Source organism: Schistocerca americana, chromosome 4 (genome assembly GCF_021461395.2).
Source record: "Schistocerca americana isolate TAMUIC-IGC-003095 chromosome 4, iqSchAmer2.1, whole genome shotgun sequence".
Classification (NCBI taxonomy): Eukaryota; Metazoa; Arthropoda; class Insecta; order Orthoptera; family Acrididae; genus Schistocerca; species Schistocerca americana.
Window position 1 is genome coordinate 423,289,566 of NC_060122.1, and position 25,279 is coordinate 423,314,844.

The window sequence follows — 25,279 nt, forward strand, 5'->3', positions numbered from 1 at the left end:
TGAGAATTGCAGGCATGTTATTACATGGTCATCATGGCCTTTGAGGACTTTTGGTGGTCGAATTGGTTTTACCCTCCAATTCATTTCTATCGTATGCTGGCGCATGAAAGCTGCCTGCAATATAAGCACAAAATTACATTACTTTTTAATCAAAATACATTACACAAAGGCATTATTTTCTCACATTTCTGGTCACAAAACTAATATTCTTGGGAAATGAAGGAATGGTAACTGTTATACACAACATAATATCAATGTCTTGTTATGCAATGCAAATCCTACAAATTTAAATTTCAATATTAATACTAGCTGTGAAATTACAGCAGGAAATAGGAAGTCCTCTTCAAATCACGTCAAGAATTTTCTGTTTGTATGTTTCAACATTATACTGATTGGAGCAATCATATCATGTCATCCATCGTAGTGTCTTCTTATGAAACAATGTGATAGTTGTAACAATGGTTAATGTTTTTCCTATTACAGGGTGTATAGGTGTACAAGGAAAAAAAATTCCCGGATTTTTCCCAGATTTCCTGATTAAAAAAGCACTTTCTCCCCACATGAAAATACACTTTTCCCAAGGTGAAAAATACACTTTTTCCATGATTAGTTGCAGTATACTTTCCCTCGGAACTGTAAAAATATCAATCCCCCAGCATGGAACTTCAGAGAACGAAGAAACTCCGAAGAAAAAAATAAATAAATCTGGAAACATCTGTGACGTGCAGCAACATTTACGCTGCATATTTTTGTATTCGTATTACGAAAATATAGATTCGAATTCCACTAAACACAGCAGGTTAGTTTTGGAAGCACTGAAATCTAGATTGAAAAGTGCTTTTGTAAACCCATCATAGCTTATGTCATGGGATCTTGCCAGCCAATGACAGCAGATATTTAGAGCATAGGAAACTTTATGTAGCCAGCCAATAGCAACATCACTTAAGTAGTGTGAACACACAAATAGGAAAAGTTAATGGTTGAAATTAATGTACGTAGTGTAGCTACAAGAAAAGCTAAGCTTTCACATATATTACTGTCTTTTTTGGGTGTATTACTCTTCACAATACATCACAGAAATGTGCCCGTAAAATTTTAAATAAAGACATTAATATTTGGTCTTCTGTGCTCAAAATTCTTGTAAGTAGTTACTCATCAATGTGTTAAGCTTTAAATGAGAGTCAAATGCTCTAATTTAAGAAATTCATTGCACATTCACACACATAACATAATTCATCTTGCATAAAGGCGAAGTTTACTTTGAAACTAACGCTTTTCAAAGCACCATTCGCAATACTTTCCCATAACCTGTTAGAAATAGCTTTGTATCAGCAGTTGTCAGAGATTGCCAGAAAACAGACTTTACTGTGCGTGGGTGGCTACAATGATGCAGGAAGCCCGTATGCTCGTACATATATAGTATTTAGAGATCTTACATGATGTCCTAAAATAAATAGGATACTCTGAGAGGATCAGAATTTCGTAATCCACGTTAAAATGCATACTTCAGCTTAACGTGCACATTCATATGTCCAGATTCACAACGAAGTAGGCCCCAACTTAATATTAAGCTTTTTGGTGCGATTTTTGGGATGCAAATTTTCTTGGTGTACCAGTACTGTATTATCTTGTGTTTGGTTCTTTATTATGGCATAATGCCATATGTGCCTGAAGATGAAAATGTGCACTTGAAATTCAGTGAGCAGTTGAAACTAGCCAATATTACGGAAACATTTCATTTCTATTAAATTGACTACCTCTGGGAAAGGATTAATAAAAGACACATTTACCTAGCAAACTGACAAAAATAACTTCACTGTTCTGCAAGGCAATTAATGCTTGACTGCCAAAAAGGTAGAAATAAAATAAAAATCAGTTAACTGAAACTAGTAACATATGCTAGTGTTATGTAATTATGTGAATGTATTTTAATTCACCTCATAGCTCCCACCCACAGAAGTCCATTTTGTTTTCATTTGACGTGAGAAGTATAAACGAAGAGGAAACAACAAAATCAAGAAACATAAACACTGTGTAAGTGGAGACTAACCCCTCCCCATTACAACCCAGAGTGCTATGTGCATGTGCGAATCTGGCAGCTTGGGTGCGCCAGAAAAAATCTGACTACTTGTTGCTACTGCTGATACAGCTAACAGCCACACTTGAAATAGGCAGAAGTGGGAGAAGGTACTGCCCATATGCAACTCAGTTGTGCATGCCCTTGAGTCCGCGGGCAAATGCTCAAACGAACTAAATGTAAACAGTTGTGACATCACGATCATTGGCAGCAGTTTATTGTTGTGAAGTATTCCATAGTCTTCATCCAACAGACTGTCAAATTTTTCTGTTTATCAGTTCTTACGAGACAAAACTACAAAAATTTTGCTGAAGGCTGAAACAATGAAAAATTCCCAGAATTTAAAAAAAATTACAGCGTTTTTCCCGGTTTTCTCCCAGATGAAAAAATTCCTGGGTTTTTTCTCGAGCATATACACCCTGTATTAGTATCTGCACAAGAATGACAATACAAAATCTGAAAGAATTATTTTATATTTACACTTTATGGAATATGGAAAATTTCATACTTTTCCTAACGAAGAACACAAATATTCCATTCAGTTTTTTTTCGTGACTACCATTGCAATAGTGAATCAGCCACTGTGCAATAAGGATGGAAGTGCAGTATTCTATATTACTTCATAATTAGACGAAAGTCAAAACGCAAAGCACAAAGTGATCCACCTTCTACATATCAGTCTTCTTAATACTTGAATGACAGGTCTTTCCTTTTAATTTCTGTGGTGGATATAATTTTCCGAGGGTGCTCTTTAAAGATGTTACATTAAGAATTTTGCTTATTCCATAATAAAATACAAAAGATCATGAAGAGTCTAATAATATCTGTTTCTCCAAATTAAATGTCTAGCATTGACTTGCATTACTCAGAATTTCAAAATTTACGACATTGTTGCAGTAAGTGAAATCAAGTTCTTAACCATGTAAGAAGAGTAACTAACAAAAAACTATATGCTGAACAAAAGGTGACCACCTAGTTACTTACTACTCAAACAATGAAAACTGTAGCACGATAAAGAGTAACAGTTCTTGGAAATGATAGTTATTTCTGTGATACTGTAGTTATGATAGGGGTGTGAAAGAGGAAAACAATAGCAGAAAACGGCGTAGAACAATGTGCATGCAATATGAGAGGGGAAAGTCACAGTTCTGTGCTGAGATATTCAAAAGGTTAAAGAAAGGGCAAGGAAGCAGTAACAAACTGTGACAGCATAAAGTTAATTTGACTCTGCAAAGATTAATCTTTGTTGTCACAGATCACTGTTAATCCTAATTCTTTTCATGCACATTGTGTATCTTGACCTGAAGTTCTGCCTCGTGAATAAGCATCACAATGTATTTCATAAAATTGACACACACACTGTAAAACAAACACACGAGTTTGAATAGCTTTAAACAATGTACTATTATTTAATGATAGTTATTTCTGTGATACTGTAGTTATGATAGGGGTGTGAAAGAGGAAAACAATAGCAGAAAACGGCGTAGAACAATGTGCATGCAATATGAGAGGGGAAAGTCACAGTTCTGTGCTGAGATATTCAAAAGGTTAAAGAAAGGGCAAGGAAGCAGTAACAAACTGTGACAGCATAAAGTTAATTTGACTCTGCAAAGATTAATCTTTGTTGTCACAGATCACTGTTAATCCTAATTCTTTTCATGCACATTGTGTATCTTGACCTGAAGTTCTGCCTCGTGAATAAGCATCACAATGTATTTCATAAAATTGACACACACACTGTAAAACAAACACACGAGTTTGAATAGCTTTAAACAATGTACTATTATTTAACAATAAAATTGTGTGAATTAAAAAATGGGAACATTATTCCAGAAGGGTCCAATACCTTGATACAAATAACTGCACCTTCTGGTCACTATAATTAGTTACTTTGGAATACTGTGATTCAGCAGATAGACCAACTATCAGCAGAATAGAGTTAGAATATATTTTACTTTAGTGAAGGCAGTAATGTCAAGCATATATTTGTTAAGAGACTTGCTCTAGACAGGGACAGCATGAAGTCATGCTAAATATTAGAATAGATGGGGGGAAAACCAAAAGATACATGGAATTCATAGTAATAGAGTATTCTCAAGTAGTTATCACATTAATGTAAACAGCTGGAGACCATGAAGATAGCACAAACTTTAAGACATATTACCTTCCACGGAGAAGTAACGGGATTTAATCTTGGTTTCCGACGGCTAAAAGACTCTCTTACTTCTTCTATACCAGCTTCACGGCATTTTTCCCGCCACAGAAGATTGTCTTCTGCTAAGAACCGCCAACTGCGACACGTTTGTGCGGCTCTTAGAAGATCACGTGGTTCAAGGAAAGACAATACATACAATGCCAACTGTAAAAAAAAAAAAAAAGAAAAATGGAATAGGTGACATGAAGTAGAGGTTATTTTAACTTGAAAATGATATACTTAACCCTAGGTCAGTTTATTATTCTACTTCACAAAACTAATTCCAAGGACTTCATTATGTTTACTCTACAATGATGGACATTAATGGTCATTATTTATTTATGCATAAGATCAATGTAATAAATAATAATAATAATAATATTTGTCATAACTCTGCCCTCTTGTCTCAACATTTTCAAGGTAATGATAGTTATATATCAACCATTTACCATTAACACCACACTACTTGTACAGACTAAAGTGATGATATAACAAAAATCATACATATTTTAGTATCAAAGGGATTTTCTTCATGAAATAAATATATTCTGACTAAGACGAATTAACAGTTTCTCATAATAATCTGACAGAGGTTAATAAAAAAATAACAGGATTAATGTAAAAATAATCAGCATTTATTTTAATTTATGCAGTCTCTAATTCCTTGAGTTGCATGTAGAGATTTTTCATGGTGAGGAATACACACAGTGGGAGAGAAAAAAATTGATATTTACATTTCAACTCCTCCTATTAGAAGAAATCCTAATGTGTATGATAAAAGCAAAAACTTATTTTCAAACAGCAGTTCATTAAAACTAGGCTTATTGTTGAGTTTCAAAGATACCGACTTCAGGTTTTTACAAGACCTTTCTAAATTTTGAGCACTAACAGAAAAAAATGTAATTTTTCAAATAATGACAACATTCTCCATTAAGCACTATTTGTAATACCACACGTATGTTCAGCACCAGGATTCGAACCATCTTAACCCAGATAGAGTGCCACAGCTCAAGCTGTACGTTAGCGACCTTAAACACGGACACAGGTGGACCAGGATAGTTTAACTGGTTTTACAGTCATACATCTTAACAACAACAACAACAACAACATTATTATACCTAGAAAACCACTAGATGAAAAAACAAACATGATTCAGAGTGTGATCACACTGACCCTCAATTAGTTCTAAAACTACTACTTTAGGCTAATGGAAAAATTAAGAGTATATTTATTCCATCAGAAATTGGTGCAGGAAATGTGATTCAGTGTTTCTCTCTTTAACAGGTAACAATGGGTACTGACAGGCTGGAGTCCCAAGTTATTAGTCATCATCCAACTGGTAACCTGTTACATGTGGTATATCACAAGGTTCCATCTTTGGGTGTTTATTTTTTCTTGTGTGTGTTATTACCCTTCATTTGTAATATTAACAGATGCTTAATTTGTTTCTTTTGCAGATATTGGTAACACAAACACTGCAATAAATATGAAACCACCACAGTTTTAGAACAATTCATTAACACAATTTTCCATGCACATTAATAAATGGATCCTCCTCGCTAATACATTGTCACTAATTTTTTTTTTTTTTTTTTAAAGGCACACTATATGCAATCTATAACTTTTAAAGACATTCTCAACCCTTAAGTGATTTAGTGGAATCATGGAAAACCCAAATCAGGCTGGCTAGATGTAGGTTTGAACTGTCATCCTCCCGAAGGCAAATACAGTGTTTTGTGTTGTTTTAGGGTGCAAAAACAACTAGGGTCATACGTGCATATGTCAAAACTATAGAACACAAAGACAGACAGGAGTTAAAAATGACTACATGTCAATTCTATCCATGTAAAAGAAGACAGCTAAAAACAGGTACGTGGAGATAGGTCTTAAAATACACCATAGAGAAACAGAGGTCCCGAACTAAAAAATATTCTGCACCATATTGCAATGACAGATAAAAAGTAGAATGCAGTCGACACCATGTGCGTCGTTCACTAAAATGGCTGGTAACTCAGATGGCAAAACCAAACATAAAAATTTTAAAACAGACATTCCACCAGGAAATGGCGGACAATTAAAAGTTGGGAGGACCAGTGGCGATACCAAAATGACACCATCGCCTGACAGACAGCAACACAGAGACCGGAGGGAATATAAGAACTAATGGGCTATGGTACAAGGTCTGCAGCCTGGGCAGCAAGATCAGCAGTCTAGTTTCCTGACAGACTGACATGACCAGTAACCCACATAAACACACAGTGGCTCCATCAAGAGTAAGTAAGTGACAGTTTTCCTGGACCCATTGCACTACGGAATGGGTGGTGTACAGTGCACAGGGGCTTTGAAAGGCGCTGAGAGTGTCTGAGCAGAGGACACAAGTTAAAAGGCTGTGTCGCTGGATGTACCCCGTAACCTGATATGGGGTGAAGAACTGCTGTAAATACTAAGCAGTGCGCTGGAAGCCAATACCGAAAAATGTCAGCGCCAATGATGAAGGCACACCCGACACCAAGGTCAAACCAAGAGCCATCAGTGTACACAAAGGTACTATTGTGAAGTAACATGCAAAGGTTGTGAAACATAAGGCAATAGGGGAAGATTGGAGTAGTCTCCTTAGAAAGCGAATGAAGACCAAGGCTGAACATGGGCCATCGCACAAAGTGAAGGTGGTAAAGGGTTCACACCCACCAGGAAATTTGCATGTAGCTGGGTCAATCCAAATGAAGCGGTCAAATAAAAATTAAGTTGGTTGCTTCACAATTTTTAAATATTTTAATTTTTTTATATGTGATTGCCCTATAATTGGGAAGTTCAAAACAGTTTTTAAAAAAAATTGCCTTTCACCCTTACTGAATGGCAGCCATTTTCATTTGTATGAGCGCGATGGCATTTCTGTTTAGAGACGTTAGCAAAAATATGAATATCTCTGCACTGGGTTAAGTTACAACATTGCAATTGACATTGTTTTTAGAAAAGTGTCCTCTACAACATTGACTATAACAGAAAATACCCTAAATTCAAAAATAACCAATCAAAATGACCTCCAAAATTAGGTATCTAAATTTTCAAAAATCCACTTTTTAGGCCCAAAACTGAAAAACAAGGAGTGATTTATGAGAGAATATTTTTTCCTATTGTTAGATATCATACACTACTAGCCTCATATAGAGCAAGAACACTTACAAATGTTTTCCTAATTTATGAATTTTTGAAATTTTGAAATTTGAAAACTTTCATTTTTTGAAGTTTGGGGTTAGTTATCTCAGGTGGGACTGAATAAAAAATATGATTTTTGCACAGTTTGTACACCTATATGATAGCAACATACTGTAAAAAAACTTCCTGGCAGATTAAAACTGTGTGCCCGACCGAGACTCGAACTCGGGACCTTTGCCTTTCGCGGGCAAGTGCTCTACCAACTGAGCTACCGAAGCACGACTCACGCCCGGTACTCACAGCTTTACTTCTGCCAGTACCTCGTCTCCTACCTTCCAAACTTTACAGAAGCTCTCCTGCGAACCTTGCAGAACTAGCACTCCTGAAAGAAGTTCTGCAAGGTTCGCAGGAGAGCTTCTGTAAAGTTTGGAAGGTAGGAGACGAGGTACTGGCAGAAGTAAAGCTGTGAGTACCGGGCGTGAGTCGTGCTTCGGTAGCTCAGTTGGTAGAGCACTTGCCCGCGAAAGGCAAAGGTCCCGAGTTCGAGTCTCGGTCGGGCACACAGTTTTAATCTGCCAGGAAGTTTCGTATCAGCGCACACTCCGCTGCAGAGTGAAAATCTCATTCTGGAAACATCCCCCAGGCTGTGGCTAAGCCATGTCTCCGCAATATCCTTTCTTTCAGGAGTGCTAGTTCTGCAAGGTTCGCAGGAGAGCTTCTGTAAAGTTTGGAAGGTAGGAGACGAGGTACTGGCAGAAGTAAAGCTGTGAGTACCGGGCGTGAGTCGTGCTTCGGTAGCTCAGTTGGTAGAGCACTTGCCCGCGAAAGGCAAAGGTCCCGAGTTCGAGTCTCGGTCGGGCACACAGTTTTAATCTGCCAGGAAGTTTCGTATCAGCGCACACTCCGCTGCAGAGTGAAAATCTCATACTGTAAAAATTTCAACATTGATATCTGACTGAACAAAGGTATGAATTTTTGAAAATGAGGAGATAATTCACATTACTCTACAACTGATCTTGTGGCTGTTGCCTATTCATGTGTGATATTGAAGGGATATAATCGATTATTATTTAAGTAAGGTACTGAATTATACACAAAAGGTGGAAACACAACTAAAATTAACATTTATATTATTTTGACATACTTAAAATAAATTTTTCAATTAGCATCCTTTGAGATGCGACTGTTCCTAAACATGGTGGTGAATGTTAAGAATACTTATTTCTTCCGACAGCTCCTATGACATATAATAAGACCTCCCAGTTGCTGTGATAAGTTCAAGCACTGACAGTTTCCTTAAAATATTTTTCATTGGTATCCAAACTTTGGCACAAGTAGATTTCTTGAATGATGTTCTTGGGCCAGCAGGGAGGAAAAAAAAAAAAAAAACCATTGTTTTCTAAGCTTATCCTTTCAACCTCTGCAAGACACCACTGTCCATCATACACACACACCACTACGTCATTCAATGTTAAAGACAGAGATGTAATTTTACTGAAACAATGATCCTCATAAATTTCGGTTTCTGATGCTACATAGCATCAAGAGTTTTCTGCAATGTCAAGGAATTTATGGAAATGCCATTTTCCTTTTATTGCTATATAATTTTCAAATCTGGTTTGAAGTGTTGTTTTCATATGCAGAACCACTTCTTGATCAGAAAATAAGTAGTGCCTTTAATATTATCCTTGCAAAAGACATACATGTCCTGTACTGTGAGAATTTGGTCTGTGGTTGGTCTTTGTAGGCTGGCTTTAATTACTTCATGTTTTGTTGTACTTCCTACTCCATGACATGCATTTTTGCCATGGCAAGATGCAAAAGTGTCATTCAGCCTCCCACTCAAAGTCTACTTTGTGGCTGCAAAGATTTGAAAAATTCTTTTTGTTCTTATACTGACTATTACTTCCATATAAAAAGTATATCAGCTTCTCACATTGGGAAAATTTTCTTTTATGTAATTTATTACATACTTTTGAAACATGTACAGCCAAAGTGTTATGCTCAAAGTAGTCGCTAAGAATGCAAATTGAACAACTGCAAACTTCATCTTTCTCATCTTTAAAGTAGAGACTAAATGGATGTACTGTTGCCTGGTCATTGACCCAGTGATACCCTTGTATTGCATCCTGAATCACAAATGTAAAATTTTCTGCAGAATCAGCTAGCACTATTCATTCAGTTTCATGAAGTTGTGCTTTTTTGTCTTTCAAAAACTTACTTTGGATTTTAGAAACATGGTGGTGGCTTTTGAGTTTTTGTAAGTTATCAATTAAAGATTTCAAGTACTTTTCCTGAGATGTAACCACTTATATGATTTCTGCCCTCTCAGTTGTGACCCACTGTTTGAAGGTAATACTGTCTGGCATTTCCTCATATTCATGAAACAATTCAATAACAGTTTCCTTACCAGGGAATTTATTACACAAACTCACCATGCAGTCATAACTGTTAAGTGTCACAGATCATCAAATCTAGTAACTCTTTGTAGTTGAGATCACTGAGTTTTGCACCTGCAATCATCAGTTTGACATTTTGATGATATAAACCAACACGTAAGGAGTGTGTCCCTGAGGATCCAAACAAAATGCACCACTTAGGGCAGAGGTCACAAAATTTTGACCTTCAATTTTGCATTCAGGATGAGAATTTTTGAACGCTACATAAAGTTCATTTAAATTGGACAGCACTAGTTGTTTCCGCTTTGTTACTTTAACTCTATTTGTAACAACTCTTTTGCTATTTTTGCAACCTGGGCACATTCGACTGTTTTCGTCTTCTTCAAAAAACTGCTGGATCTTTTTAATTGTTTCTTCACTTATACCTACTCCTACTACTACTTTCCTAAAACTGGAAGAACATCTTGCTCATTCACTAATTTACCAGTTAGTTGAACCAATCGATGAGATATGTTGAATTCATGAACTATTTTTTATCTTGACCATGAGTCAGGCAGCACACTTAAAATTTTAACTTTTTCCTCTTTAGATGTCACTGAACATTTAATTTCTCTATGAACCTCAAATATTCAGTGTCAGATGATACTGGTGGTAAGATTTCTTCTTCTTCTTCTTCAGAAATAATGTTGATATCTTTATTACTACAGCACGATTCCAAGTCTTTTCTAATTTTGTCTGAAGTTTGTTGTACCTTATTTTCAATAGCTGCTTTTATTCTTCTGCTACTTAATTTTATTATTTTTGAAGCAGGCGATACATATAACTTACAAAAAGCAAAATCCAATATGCTAACAGCTTCCTCATTAGGAATATAAATGTCATTAACAAGGTTAAATGATTCTGGTTCTGGATTCACAACAAATATTTTTGAGTAACAAGTTGGGCACAGGGAATTTCCAGGAATCACATTACGTTTCACTTGGGAAGCTGTTTCACTCTCACATAACAAGAACAAATGTTCAAAATTCCCTTAAACCTTTTAAGTGGATTACAGCACTTTCTTCCAAATATTTCTTCTCATGATACTACACCCCCCCCCCCCCCCCCCTGGCAGAAAGGTGGAAGGAGTATATAGAGGGTCTATACAAGGGCGATGTACTTGAGGACAATATTATGGAAACTGAGGATGAAGATGAAATGGGAGATATGGTACTGCGTGGAGAGATTGACAGAGCACTGAAAGACCTAAGTTGAAACAAGGCCCCGGGAGTAGACAACATTCCATTAGAACTACTGACAGCCTTGGGAGAGCCAGTCCTGACAAAACTCTACCATCTGGTGAACAAGATGTATGAGATGGGCGAAATACCCTCAGACTTCAAGAAGAATATAATAATTCCAATCCCAAGGAAAGCAGGCATTGACAGAAGTGAAAATTACTTAACTATCAGTTTAATAAGCCACGGCTGCAAAATACTAAAGCGAATCCTTTACAGACGAATGGAAAAACTGGTAGAAGCTGACCTTGGGGAAGATCAGTTTGGATTCCGTAGAAATATTGGAACACATGAGGCAATACTAACCCTACGACTTATCTTAGAAGAAAGATTAAGGAAAGGCAAATCTACGTCTCTAGCATTTGTAGACTCAGAGAAAGTGTTTGACAATGTTGACTGGAATACTCTCTTTCAAATTCTAAAGGTGGCAGGGGTAAAATACATGGAGCGAAAGGCTATTTACAATTTGTACAGAAGCCAGATGGCAGTTATAAGAGTCGAGGGGCATGAAAGGGAAGCAGTGGTTGGGAAGGGAGTGAGACAGGGTTGTAGCCTATCCCTGATGTTATTCAATGTGTATATTGAGCAAGCAGTAAAGGAAACAAAAGAAAAATTTGGAGTAGGAATTAAAATCCATGGAGAAGAAATAAAAACTTGGAGGTTTGCCGATGACATTGTAATTCTGTCAGAAACAGCAAAGGACTTGGAAGAGCAGTTGAACGGAATGGACAGTGTCTTAAAAGGAGGGTATAAGATGAACATCAACAAAATCAAAATAATGGAATGTAGTTGAGGGAATTAGATTAGGAAATGAGACACTTAAAGTAGTAAAGGAGTTTTGTTATTTGGGGAGAAAAATAACTGATGATGGTTGAAGTAGAGAGGATATAAAATGTAGACTGGCAATGGCAAGGAAAGCATTTCTGAAGAAGAGAAATTTGTTAACATCGAGTATATAGATAAGTGTGAGGAAGTCGTTTCTGAAAGTATTTGTATGGAGTGTAGCCATGTATGGAAGTGAAACGTGGACGATAAATAGTTTGGACAGGAAGAAAACAGAAGCTTCTGAAATGTGGTGCTACACAAGAATGCTGAATATTAGATGGGTAGATCACATAACTAATGAAAAGGTATTGAATAGAATTGGGCAGAAGAGGAGCTTGTGGCACAACTTGACTAGAAGAAGGGATCGGTTGGTAGGACATGTTGTAAGGCATCAAGGGATGACCAATTTAGTATTGGAGGGCAGTGTGGAGGGTAAAAATCGTAGAGGGAGACGAAGAGATGAATACACTAAAGCAGATTCAGAAGGATGTAGGTTGCAATAGGTATTGGGACATGAATAAGCTTGCACAGGATAGGGTAGCATGGAGAGCTCCATCAAACCAGTCCCAGGATTGAAGACAACAACAACAACATCAACAACAACATGATACTCACACACTGATGTTACAGAAGAACTTACTCGAAATTTAAACAAAATTCGTCTAACTCCATCAAAGTTATTGACATTTTTGAAGTTTTTTGAAACTGAACCATAAACTGTATTGTGACACACTTCACTTGCTATCTCTCCAACAGAGCACTGTTCATCCTTGTTATTGCATTCCAGTTAATCTCTCAAAATTAATTACAAATTACACACAGAACAAAGCACATAACACATTCTACACTCTCGATGAAGTATGTACATCCACTCTAACAGAGGTTTCAGAACGAACTGACTACAACGGTGCCACACCCAGCAATAATGTACTTCTTCACTGACAAACCTATACGTAAATGGGCATTTGTATTACCATATAACAAAAGCAAAAGCTCCTATTGTTTAATATTCCATTACTAAAAATAAACTGAACAAATATTGGGTGATAGTGTTAACTAAATATATGTCACAATTAAATTTATTACAATGAAACAATAAACCATTTAAACAGGCAACAGCCATAAGACCAGTTGTAGAGTAATGTGAATTATCTCCTCATTTTCAAAAATTCATATCTTTGTTCACAGTCAGATATCAATGTTAAAATTTTTACAGTATGTTGCTATCATATAGGTGTACAAACTGTGCAAAAATAATATTTTTATATTCAGTCCCAACTGAGACAACTAACCTCAAACTTTACAAAAAATGAAAGTTTTCAAATTTCAAAAATTCATAAAAAATTAAGGAAATATTTGTAAGTGTTCTTGCTCTTTATGAGGCTAGTATTGTACGATATCTAACTAAAAAATAAAAAAAAAGTCTCTCATAAATCATTCCTTGTTTGTTATTTTTGGGTCTAAAAAGCGGATTTATGAAAATTTGGATACCAAAATTTGGAGGTCATTTAAACTGGTTATTTTTGAATTTAGGATATTTTGTGTAATAGTCAATGTTGTAGAGGACACTTTTCTAAAAACAATAATGTCAATAGCAATGTTGTAAATTAACCCAGCGCAGGGATATTCAAATTTTCACTAATGTCTCCAGACTGAAAAATTGTCGCCGTGCCTACGAATAAAAACGGCCGCCATCCAGTAAAGGTGCAAGATAAATTATTTTAAAATACTGTTTTGAACTTCTGAAATATAGCACAATCACATATAAAAAAATTAAAATATTTAAAAATAGTCAAGCAACCAACACTGAACCACTTCGTATGGATTGACCCAGCTTGAAGTTAAACTGCTGGAGCAAGAGCTGAAAGCAAACTCCAGGATGTAACAGAGAAGAGGGATGCGCCCCTTACTGGAGATCAAAGGAGTCATTGAAGAAGAAGGCACAAGATGGGTGGCCACACATGGCAGACAAACGACTTGCATACCTGCTGAGGTGGTCACGGCAGTAATACAGTGGTAGTTTCGCAGCTTTGGCATACAAACACTCAACCACGCTAGTGTAAAAAGCACCAGTGGCCAAATGGATACCATGATGGTGGATACGGTTGAGATGGTGTAAGAGGGACGGATGTGCAGATGCATAAACAAAGCACCCATAGTCTAGTTTCGAACGGACAAGGGACCAGTACAAACTGAGGGTGGTTTGATCTGCTCCCCAGGAAGTACCATTGAAGCTATTTGGGTATTTACGGGCTGCATACTGCAGGCTGCCAGGTAAAACACATAGGAGGACCAAGAGTGTTTCCTATTGAGCATGAGCCCCACAAATTTCATAGCTTCAATGAATAGAAGAGCAACCGGCCCAAGATGTAAAGGTGGTGGGAGAAACAAACTATGCCACCAGAAATTCTTTGAACAGTTTTGTCAGTGGAAAAACGAAAGCCACTGTCAATGCCCACAAGTAAAGACAATTGAGACATCACTGAAGACACCATTCAATGAGACAGATCCATGGAGAACTGCAATAGATGGCAATATCGTCAACAAAAAGGGAGCCAGAGATGGCCGGCAGGGGAGACAACGTTATACGATTATGGCGACAGCAAAGAGGATGAGGCTTAGGACGGAACTCTGAGGCACACAGTTTTCCCGGATAAAGGTGTTCGGCAAGGCAGAACCGACATGGACCTTGAAAACTCTTGTCTTTTAAAAATTCCTCAAGGAATTTGGGCAGGCGGCCAAAGAAGCCCCACGTGTAGAGAGTACAGAGGAGACCAGTCCTCCTGCAGGTGTTGTAGGCTTTCTCAAAATCAAAAAACATGGCCACAGTCTGGGATTTCCACAGAAAATCATTCACAGCATGTGTGGACAAAGTGACAAGATGGTCAACCACAGAATGGCACACTAAATCCACACTGTGCAGTGGTTAGTCAATTGTGAGACTCGAGCCACCACACCAGCCAGGCATGAATCATACATTCTATCACCTTGCAAAAACAGCTGGTGAGAGATATTGGTTGGTAGCTACAAGGAAGGCTTAGGTGTGGGTATGACAGGCTTCATGGCTGCGCGGGATTAGCTTAGCGGTCTAAGGTGCTGCAGTCACGGACTGTGTGGCTAGTCTTCGTGGAGGTTCGAGTCCTCCCTCGGGCATGGATGTGTGTGTGTCCTTAGGATAATTTAGGTTAAGTAGTGTGTAAGCTTAGGGACTGATGACCTTAGCAGTTAAGTCCCATAAGATTTCACACACATTTGAACATTTTGAGTGGCTTCACACCAGCGTTGAGGAAACCTACCCTCTCCCCAGATGCGGTTGTACGTATTAAGCAGAAAGTGCTTGCCCGTAACAGAAAGGTGCTGCAAAATCTGAATGTGAACAGTGTGTAGCCCTGGGGTGGAGGATTGGGATGAAGTGAGATCATCATCATCATCATCATCATCATCATCATCATCATCATCATCCTTCTTGTTCTTCTTCTTCTTCTTCTTCTTCTTCTTCTTCATGGCACCACAGTCCAGGATGAAGCTTGGCCTTCCCAACAAGCTTCCATCATACATCTCGATCACATGCTATCCTCCTCGAGTTTCCGCATCTGAGCTTCCGCAGGTGATCTTCCACTCCATCCAGCCATCTTGCTCCAGGTCGACCTCTCCCTCTTAGTCCTCTTGGATTACCAAAGAGAATCTTCATCACCTCAGTCTCCTCCATTCTTGCCACATGACCTGCCCATCTTATCCTTCCTGATCATATGATTTTTGTTACAGGAGCACTGGCATTTATAGTGTACAATTCTGCATTTTACCTTTTTCTCCATTGTTCTCTGTCATACACAGCGCCAATTCTCAAAACTTTCCTCTCAAATCTGCCGAGCAGCCTTGCATTGGTTTCCGTCAAGGGCCATATTTCCAAAGCGTAAGTCAGAACTGGTCTAACAAGGGTTTTATAAACAGTGAATTTTGTTGGGTGTCTGAAGAGTCTTGGCCGGAATAAATTACTCAAGGCAGAATATGCCTTATTTGCTGATGTCAGCCTAATCCTAATTTCAGTTGATATGTCCTTGAAGCAAGTGACTGTGGAACCAATACACTTGAAGCTATCAACTCTTTCAAATGTGTACCCATTCACGCTGAAAGTTGACAGCATAGTGGGTTGATATGCTTTTCCACAGGCCCTGTATTTAGTTTTATCTTCATTTATCATAAGACCCATCTTCTCACTTGCTTGACTTAAGGCTGTAAAAGCTTCTTTCAGTGCTGGTACTGTCCATGTTATGATGTCTACGTGATCTGCATACGCTAAAATCTGCACTGACTTGTACAAGATGGTGCCCCTGGTCTGTATGCCTGCTTCCCTAATCACCTTCTCGAGTGCTACATTAAATAACAAGCATGCTAATGTATCTCCTTGACATAGCCGATTTTTTTTATTTCCAGGGGGTCTGAGTAATTTCCTCAAACTCAAATGTAGCTTCTTACTTCAGACATCATCATTTTAATCATTCTCAGGAGCTTTCCATGTATCCCCATCTCCTGTTAGACATTGTAACGTCTAGAGCAACAAAAACAATATATTATGTAGTAATTAGAGAATTAGATGTATCATATTGTGTCGTTGTATAAAATTATGTTTTTTTTTTATTATTTATTTCTGAAAACGTCTGCGTCGGCGAGTAATAAAACCGACACAGAAGATAAATGTTAAACAGAGATTAAAAAAGGAACTAGTATATAATACGTGTTGAATATGAATGTCTTTGTCGTCTTAATTTGGAAGTTGTGCGAGTAAGATCTCCTGTTGTTGTCGTAGAGAACGCCAATGTAGCATTCTTTTGTCGAGACTAAGCAATGTACGCCATTACGTGTGAATTCACAAAGGTCTGTAATCACTGAGATATTTAAAGGTTTTAATAGAGGTGTTTAAATGAAAACTTGTATTATTTATTGTTAAGCTTGCTTGCATATTATCCCATCCTGTTGAGACATTTTTCAGTTATATAAATATTATCTGTGGTGCTGAGCTGCGTGGAGAACGAAGAGCCGCTGCCGCGGCGTATTTAAACGACTTACAATATAGTCGAGCATACCGCAAGGAAGCGGTAAAATAATAGTAAAATAATATTATTTCTTTTAGCTCCCAGACTGGCAGTGAAGATCAGCAGATTTTATGATGTGTTGCAGATTGACGCGGGCTGCTGATAGGATATAATTTACAGTGCAAATAATTTAATGTACCTTCAGAATCTGATAGTAATCTTGCTGTGCTCCGTTCTGATCTGGCAAACTTTATAGTGACAACGTATTTTTTAATGAGAGTCTCATGTTCTTGGGCTAGTCGTGGTATGAAATAGCATTTTAACGAGAAATAAAATCCACTGCGAACTTGTGTTTTTGAACGATCACACGGACTGTAACATCAGTGCTCATAACAAAGTAATTTCAACTTTTAATCACTATGAAGTAGGGAAGATATATTGATTCTTAGCATGAGTTGCAGTTACGAAAAATCGTTCCTTAAATTGTAGGCCAGATACAGAACAATAAGACTTCCATATATACATTTTATTCCGCTAAAGGGTAATGATGATAAGGAAATTCAAGCACAGCATTGCTAAAAGTATTTCACGTAACTCTTTTCGTAAATGTGTTGTTACAAAGAGAATAAATAAACCAAAGAGCAACAATTTTACAATCCGCGAGAGAGTTGGATGTGAAACTGTCGCCCAAAAACGCGGGGCCCGAATTTGCAGTGGCCACAAATATAAAATTTTATGTATTTTTCTTTCAGTGTTGATTGTTATGTATGTGTAGATATATATGTATTTAGTGATAAATGTATGTATGTATATCATGATCAATGCTATGTTTTAATGAATGTGTAAATACTCTTTCATGACAAACCGTACTACTGCAAACGAGTCTGAGAAGACGATCCTGATAGTACTGAGAAGCTGTAACGACTACGTAATCCGGGGGCAGCCGAACCCCGAGATAAGATAAACTAAAGGTAAGACTACAGTGTAGTTGTCCTGTTTGTAGAAGTCGAGCTCCAGTGAAGTGATCTCATTTCGCTAGTGGTGTGCATATTGTGCGTAGTTTGATGTTAGTGTTTGTGACAGGACAAAGTTGATGGTAGATAGTAAATTGTAGTGTGCAGTTAGTGTAGATAAATTAACGTATTTTGTGTGCAAGGGGCAAAACTGTCAGACTTTGTGGTTTAGTAAGCAATTTATGAATATGGTTAAGTTGCGTAGTCAACGTCCGAGCAATATGGATACTGAGGAACAACAATTAGTTAGTGCAGGAAATGTGGAACCGGGTACCTCAAGTAGTACTAGTACTCTCTTTGAGGATATAACATGTGAGAATGTGGGGGCAGGGGCACAGGAAGTGGTGCCACCGCCCATTAGTCCTCAAGGGGATGTAGAGAAAGAAGTTGTACCACCACCAGAAAAGCAGGAACCAGAGAGTGGTGATCTGCCTGGTGGGTATTCGCTTCAGGCTATATTAGAGCTCGTGCTGAATTACCAGGCAGAATTTGCGCAACAGCAAGTCGAGCGAGACCGCCAGAAAGCTGAGCGAGATCGTAGGCTAGCAGAAAATTTACTTGCCCAGCAAGCTGAGCGAGATCGCCAGTTAACAGAAAGTTTCCTTGCCCAGCAAGCTGAGCGAGATCGCCGGCAAGCTGAGCGGGACCAGCAACTTGTGCAATCGTTAGAAAACATGAAAAAAGAGATTGCAGATATGAAACAGAATTATGAGTCGATACCTAAGGCCGTGCAGGAGCTGACTGAACAGGTCAACAACCTGCAAGTAGCAAACACTAACAGGGTAGACGAAATAGGTGTATTAGCCAATCGAGTAGAAAAGCTAGAAACAGATTCCACGCAGCTTGTAGAGCAGAAGTGGAACGAACAAGCAACTAAAATTGAAACAGAATTCAACTCATGGCTAGAAGTGAAGGAGTGTGAGATTGACAAGAACATTAATTCCAAAGTACAAGCAGCCATAGCAAATAGAGGATCCGAATCGTTCAGTACCGCAGTGAATAGTCAGGTACAGAACGACGTGCAAACCATCAAACAAATACTCAGTGAGGATATTCCGCAGTGGCAAGTGAATATGAACAAACGGATATCCGACCTGGAGAAGGGTTTAGCACAAAGCAGAAAACATTTGGAACAGGAACCTCTGTCGCCAACAGCCCATGGTTTTGGCAACGCACAAACTTATACGCGATACAACAATGGGGAATCTGCAGTCGATAATGCGAAGAGCTGTAGCTTCGGTTCGGAGCACACAGCATATGTCCAAGGAGCAAAACCATGTAGTTCAAAAATATTAGTGGAAGAAAGTTTAATCAAAAATAGACAATTTCAAACGTTTACTACTGAACGGAAATCAGTACACCCAGTAGTATTCATAAAAAGCTTTAAAAATATCTTGCCCAGTGTGTGGAACGAAACACAGAAAATTCAATACGTAATGTCGTACATTCAAGGTGACGCAGCGTTGTGGGCTACAGAAGTAGCAGACAGCTGCATGACATATGAACAGTTCGAAAGGGCATTTCTATCGAAATATTGGTCGCCTTGTATACAAGAGCGGCTAAGAAAAGAAGTATATAATCCCGAACCGTACTCACCTCGTCTGGGGAATTTGAGACGGTATTTTGAAAAATATATAAACAAAACACGCTACTGGGACGAGCCTATATCACCAAGAGACATAATAAGACTACTAAAATCACATTTACCCATTCATATCAAAGAGAAATTAATACACGTACCAGAAAGCGATATGGAAAACTTGCTGTCTGTTCTAGATTCTATAGACTTGATACAGGAAGACGCAAAATCAGCGTGTGATCACTCGCGGAATAATGGGTCAGGATGTAAACATGACAGAAATAGTAGTGCACAAAACCACAACCATGGAAATGGTGGGGGTGGTAACAAGCGGCAAGAACATTCGCAAAATGGTAGTAATGGTAGAGGCCAGAACGGGTATGGACAAACAACCTATAACAAAAGGCGTCGATTTGACGACCGGTACGAATCTGGAATGTCAGGGACCAACCGCGGGAAAAATGCGCGAGGTCAGTGGCAGAGCAATTATAGTGATAGTAATCGAAATTGGCACCAAAATCAGCGAAGAAGCCCAGAGCGACAGGGTAATGACCGGTATGACAACAATAGACCACCGCCGCAAAACGCGCCTATTGCGCAGCCGTGGCGGCCGACAAATCAGAGTGTACATATAGTGGAGGTCGCGGACAATAGCCTTCCAAGTACTTCACAAGTAACTAATTCAACAAACTAGAATCGGCCTCGATATGCTCTCCATCGATGGCCGAGGGATGGAGTGAGAGCAACACGAGTGATAATAATATACCTGGGATACGTATGCTGCGATACAACGATGGTGTCAGTATGGATAAAGATCTACTGAACGAACCACACGAATGTAAGAAAGATAATAACGAAAATGTGCAAGCTATTATCGAAGCGAAAATCAATGATGTTGCAGTGAATATAATCATCGACACAGGTGCCTCAGTAAGTGTAATGAGTATGGAGTTATTTAAGGCACTGGGAAAAGGACATAGCATTCCGACTTTCCCGGTTAATAATTGTAAGGTGTCTGGAGCCATTGGTGCACAGAGCCAATCAGTTAAGTACCAGGTGCAGGTGGAGATTTGTAAGGAGGGCGAAGCCATAGTGAGCTCGTTCCTCGTGGTTAAAGGATTGAAGGTGGCCTGCATTCTGGGAGTAGATTTTCTCCGTGAGAGGGATGCATTGGTCGACCTCTCCTTGGGGAAATTAAGCATAGTTAATAGGGGTAGGAGGATTGAGTTATCTATGATGAAATCGAAGGAGGTACTTGTGCCGTGTTGTAATCGAATCAATATCAAGGGTAGGAACCCTTGGGTACTACACCTTGATGATTTGTCACATGCAGCAGACCTCTATTACCCGAATTTAGAGGATCGAAATTTTGAAACAAATGTTGAGGCATTTCAAACCAAAGTGCAGGAATCTGAAGGTTTAAGCGGTAAACAAAAGCAACAGTTGACGCAGCTGCTATCGGAATACACTATGGTATTTACCGACCGACCAGGAATAGTCAAAGGGTACCACTATCACATAGAGGTGATGCCCCACAAAACATACTGTCGCGCAACTTACTCCATCCCTTGGTCGAGGAGGGAATTAGTAGCTAAAGAGATTCGGAAGATGTTAGAGTGGGATATCATTGAGCCCTCCTTCTCTCCATACAGTAGTCCTCTTGTAGCAGTGGCGAAAGCCAATGGAAAAATCAGGCTAGTGTTAGATGCGAGGGACATTAACAAAATTATCATACCTGTCCGGACTCGCCCTGAGAATTTAGATGAGCAGATACAACGATTTCATGGAGCACAGTACTTGACATCGGTCGATCTGAAAAGTTCATATTGGCAAATTCCCCTTACACCGGAATCCAGGAAGTACACAGCTTTCATATTCGGAGGGCGGAGTTACCAATTCAAGGTACTTCCCTTCGGATTGAATGTGAGTGCTGGAGTGTTTATTACTGCACTAGACACGGTACTGGGTCCAGACTTATTAGAAAAAATCACTGTATATGTTGATGATCTGGTAATCGCTACTGCTACTTGGGACGAACATATGGAATTGTTGCGTAGAGTACTAGAGAGATTTAAGCAAGCAGGTGTGACAGCAAACCTAGAAAAGTCAAAATTTGGACGAAATAAAATTAAATTTTTAGGCCATCTTACTACACCACTTGGTATACGCCCAGACAACAAAAAACTAGAGGCGATCCGAGAATTTCCAAGCCCCCGCACTAAGAGGCAATTGAAAGCGTTTCTTGGGCTCACGTCTTTTTTCAGAAGGTTCGTGCCCAATCAGTTGTTAAATGACGCGTCGCTACTAAATCTGCTACGAAAAAGTGTGCAGTGGGTTTGGACTGACAAATGTCAACAAGCTTTTGAAGCGATTAAAACCGCCCTACTGAATGCAAATATTTTGCAGCACCCAGATCTGTCAAAAGATTTTTGTCTTGCGACGGATTCTTGTTCCTATGGCCTGGGAGCGTGCTTATTTCAGTGGGAGGAAGGAAACGACCCGACAACAATAAAGATTATCGGCTTCGCCAGTAGGACTTTAACTAGCTGCGAGAGAGCCTACTCGGCAACCGAACTGGAAGCACTTGCAGTAGTCTGGGCTGTGAAAAAGTTTAATTATTATTTACAAGGGAAGGAGATTAAAGTGTATAGTGACCACCAGGCGTTAAGTTTTTTGATGTCATGCAAACTATTCCATACCAGACTGAGGAGATGGATGCTTGTCTTACAAGAATACCGGATAAAGATTAGGTACATAAAAGGCCAAGATAACGTAATAGCGGATGCTCTGTCGCGACTGCCGGTAGGATTACCGGATTTAGCAGAAATGTTAGAGCAATCCGCGGAGTATAAAGTGCTGGTAGTGCGTGACAATACTTACATGAAGGATTTTTTATATATATGTAAAAACATGTGCGAATTACAAAGGGCAGATCCGATGTGGAAAAAAATCATTAATAATATTGAAGAGGGTGTTAACAATAGAGATGAGCAAGGTTTTAAAATAGTGAACCATATTTTGTATCATAAACTTAGTACGAAAGAAGACTGCTGGGCAGTATGTATACCTAACCAGTCGGTAAAAGTTATGATATGGCACACGCACTTGGCATGGGGCCATGCAGGGATTGGAAAGTGTGCAGAGATCATGGCGAGATACTGCTACTTTCCCCGTATGAAACACCAGATTCAGGCAACAGTTAGAACTTGCGTGATATGTCAAAACGCAAAACATTATAATAGATCCACTAAGTTTGAGCTACATCCCATAGTTCCACTCAGGCCGCTTCAAATAGTATCTGTGGATGTAGCCGGTCCTTATCCCATGGCCAGAGGAGGTATGAAATATATACTGGCCATGTACGATATTTTTTCCAAATACTTGGCAATTTATTGCATAAAATCAGCTACTGCCAAAACCATGGTCAGGCGGATCAGTCAAGAATACTTGCCTCAAGTGGGAAAACCCGAAGCCATAACGACTGATAATGCTTCTTATTTCACGGGTCGAACTTGGAAAAATTACCTACGGGAACAAAATATACAGCATATTCTGGTATCCCGGTTCCATCCCGAAGCCAGTCTAGTTGAAAGAATATTCAGAGAATTGAATAAGTTCCTTAGAATCTACATAGGGAACCAACATACAAAATGGCCAGGGCTAATACCGAAATTTGTAGAAATACACAATTTAACACCCCATTCAAGTACAGGCTATCCACCGGTAGAGATATTGAAGGGATTTAGTGAGACACCGAATGAATGGCTCATGCCTTTGCCGAGACTACCAGTCAAGGCAGAAACAAGGGAGGAAAAGATGAAAAAGATATGGAACAGACTAACCAGCTGTGCGGCAAAGAGGAAAAGGAAGTACGACCGAGGTGTAACTAACGAACAGAAATATAATGTAGGGGATCTAGTACTTATTCGTAACCACGCTAAATCCTCAGCCACCTTAAAACAGAATAGTAAGTGGCAATTGCTATATTCAGGGCCTTTTGAAGTAATAAGCGTGCCACACGAATGTAGCTATTTGTTAGCACATCCCCATACGGGGAAGATCAAAGGATTGTATCCACGTAAAGATGTGAAGTTATTTATTCAGTGACATATCACATATAAAGAGTAATAGTTGTAAGAAGATTTTAATTGTGTTTTAGAATATAAGTATGTTAGTATTAAGAAAGAACTTTGTGTGTAATGAAACTTGGAGGAAGTGGATTCAGAAAGTAGGCAATAGCTTACACGGGAAAGATTTTGTTTACAGACAATTAGAGCCATTTAAAAATTATAGGCTCATTAAGCAACGAACAATCTTCTTGTTGATAAAGTGAGGATTAATTTCTCGAATCATTATACAAAGGATTAATTTCTTGAACCATTTTCTATGTGTAGTATGTAAGTGCAATTAATGATGCAATCTAATATAGTAAGGTAACTGTTGTAATTGTATTAGGATAAGGAACCCTGAGAGAGAGAGTCTAGACTAGCCAAACATGGACTCTGTAATATGCAACAATTATGTGATGTTTGCTGCCAGTAGTGATATGAGAACGACACTGGAGCATAAGCTAATCAAAAAACAAGCCCGTTCCGTGGAAAATCCGCTTTGTATATAACAATGCTTCAATTGAAGCCTGTGTACTTGGTACACGCCCTTGAATATTCATTACGCGATACGCGAATTAAGTCAACCAATGTGGAACCTACACTGTGGTCATATAGGAAAAATTATTAAAAATAATGCTAGTGCCAAATGAAGTATTTATTGATCAATATGCCCAAGTCAAGCTGTCATGCACATGGTAAAATCTGTTTGATAGATGGGTGATAACCAGGCAAGCTACACTGATAAGAAAATTAAAAATTTTTTACAAAAGGGCTGTATACGCCTAGTAACAATATGAAAAGTGTGTTGTGATAAGGTAAAAACAAATAGACGCCATGTAGATGAGAGTGAGTATGCGAAGAACAGTTAAAAGGTATTAAAAAATAAACTGTGTGCATAAACAATGGAGGAAAGGACGGAATATTGTGTGTAGCAGGGACAGAAAATGACTGTTGTATCTGCACCAATATATAAGTCGATAAGTCTAGTGTTGAGTGACAGACTGTCCTAGTGCAGTGCTCAACGAACAATAGACAGTGTATAAAAACAGTAGTTATTGATCCGTTCGGAGTCGAGTTAAACGAACATCGCTCGACGGGGACATTTAGTATGTGTGTTACGAAACATTTTCACGTGTTGAAAGACGCTCTGGCAGTGTACCAACCGTGGAGTGAGTGAAAATGTGTAGTACAATGTGCGTGTGACGAACCTTGAATACCAGTGTCACAATGCCACAAGAAACCTGTTATCACGCCAAACCATCCTGTGCATACCAGTGAAGCGACGGCTTACTGAACAATAAACGCTTTTAACAAGTTGCATCTTCTTCCACAGCTAGTAATCTGTGTCCTTAAAGACAGTACACCGTTGTGGAATGTTTGTTTCATGCGCTACAACGGGGAGCCATGCGGAGAAGCCGAGACGAGTGCCGTGCCGCCAGCCAGCCGGTCGCGGTAAACCACTGCCACTCGCCGACATCGGCGAATGGTTCGCCGCGATTCGCGACTGCTTGGGCGCCACGTCAGCACGACGTCGCTGTTACTGAGAGCCGGTCGTCGAACCCAGCGGCCGTCGGCACGCGGCGTTCCAGACGACGCTACTCAACAATTGCTTCGCGC

General features: G+C 38.9%; 1 protein-coding gene across 1 annotated transcript in view; it reads right to left on the bottom strand.

The window, feature by feature from the left end:
- LOC124612765 (F-box/WD repeat-containing protein 7) overlaps positions 1-25,279 on the bottom strand; it is a 139,768-nt gene that overhangs the window by 65,675 nt on the left and 48,814 nt on the right. The window contains exons 6-7 of the mRNA XM_047141159.1: positions 4,242-4,436; positions 1-114 (exon numbers count right to left, since the gene is read on the bottom strand). The exon at positions 1-114 is cut by the window's left edge and continues 66 nt beyond it. Of these exons, the coding sequence (XP_046997115.1) occupies positions 1-114; positions 4,242-4,436 (309 nt within the window). The remainder of the gene's footprint in view (positions 115-4,241; positions 4,437-25,279) is intronic.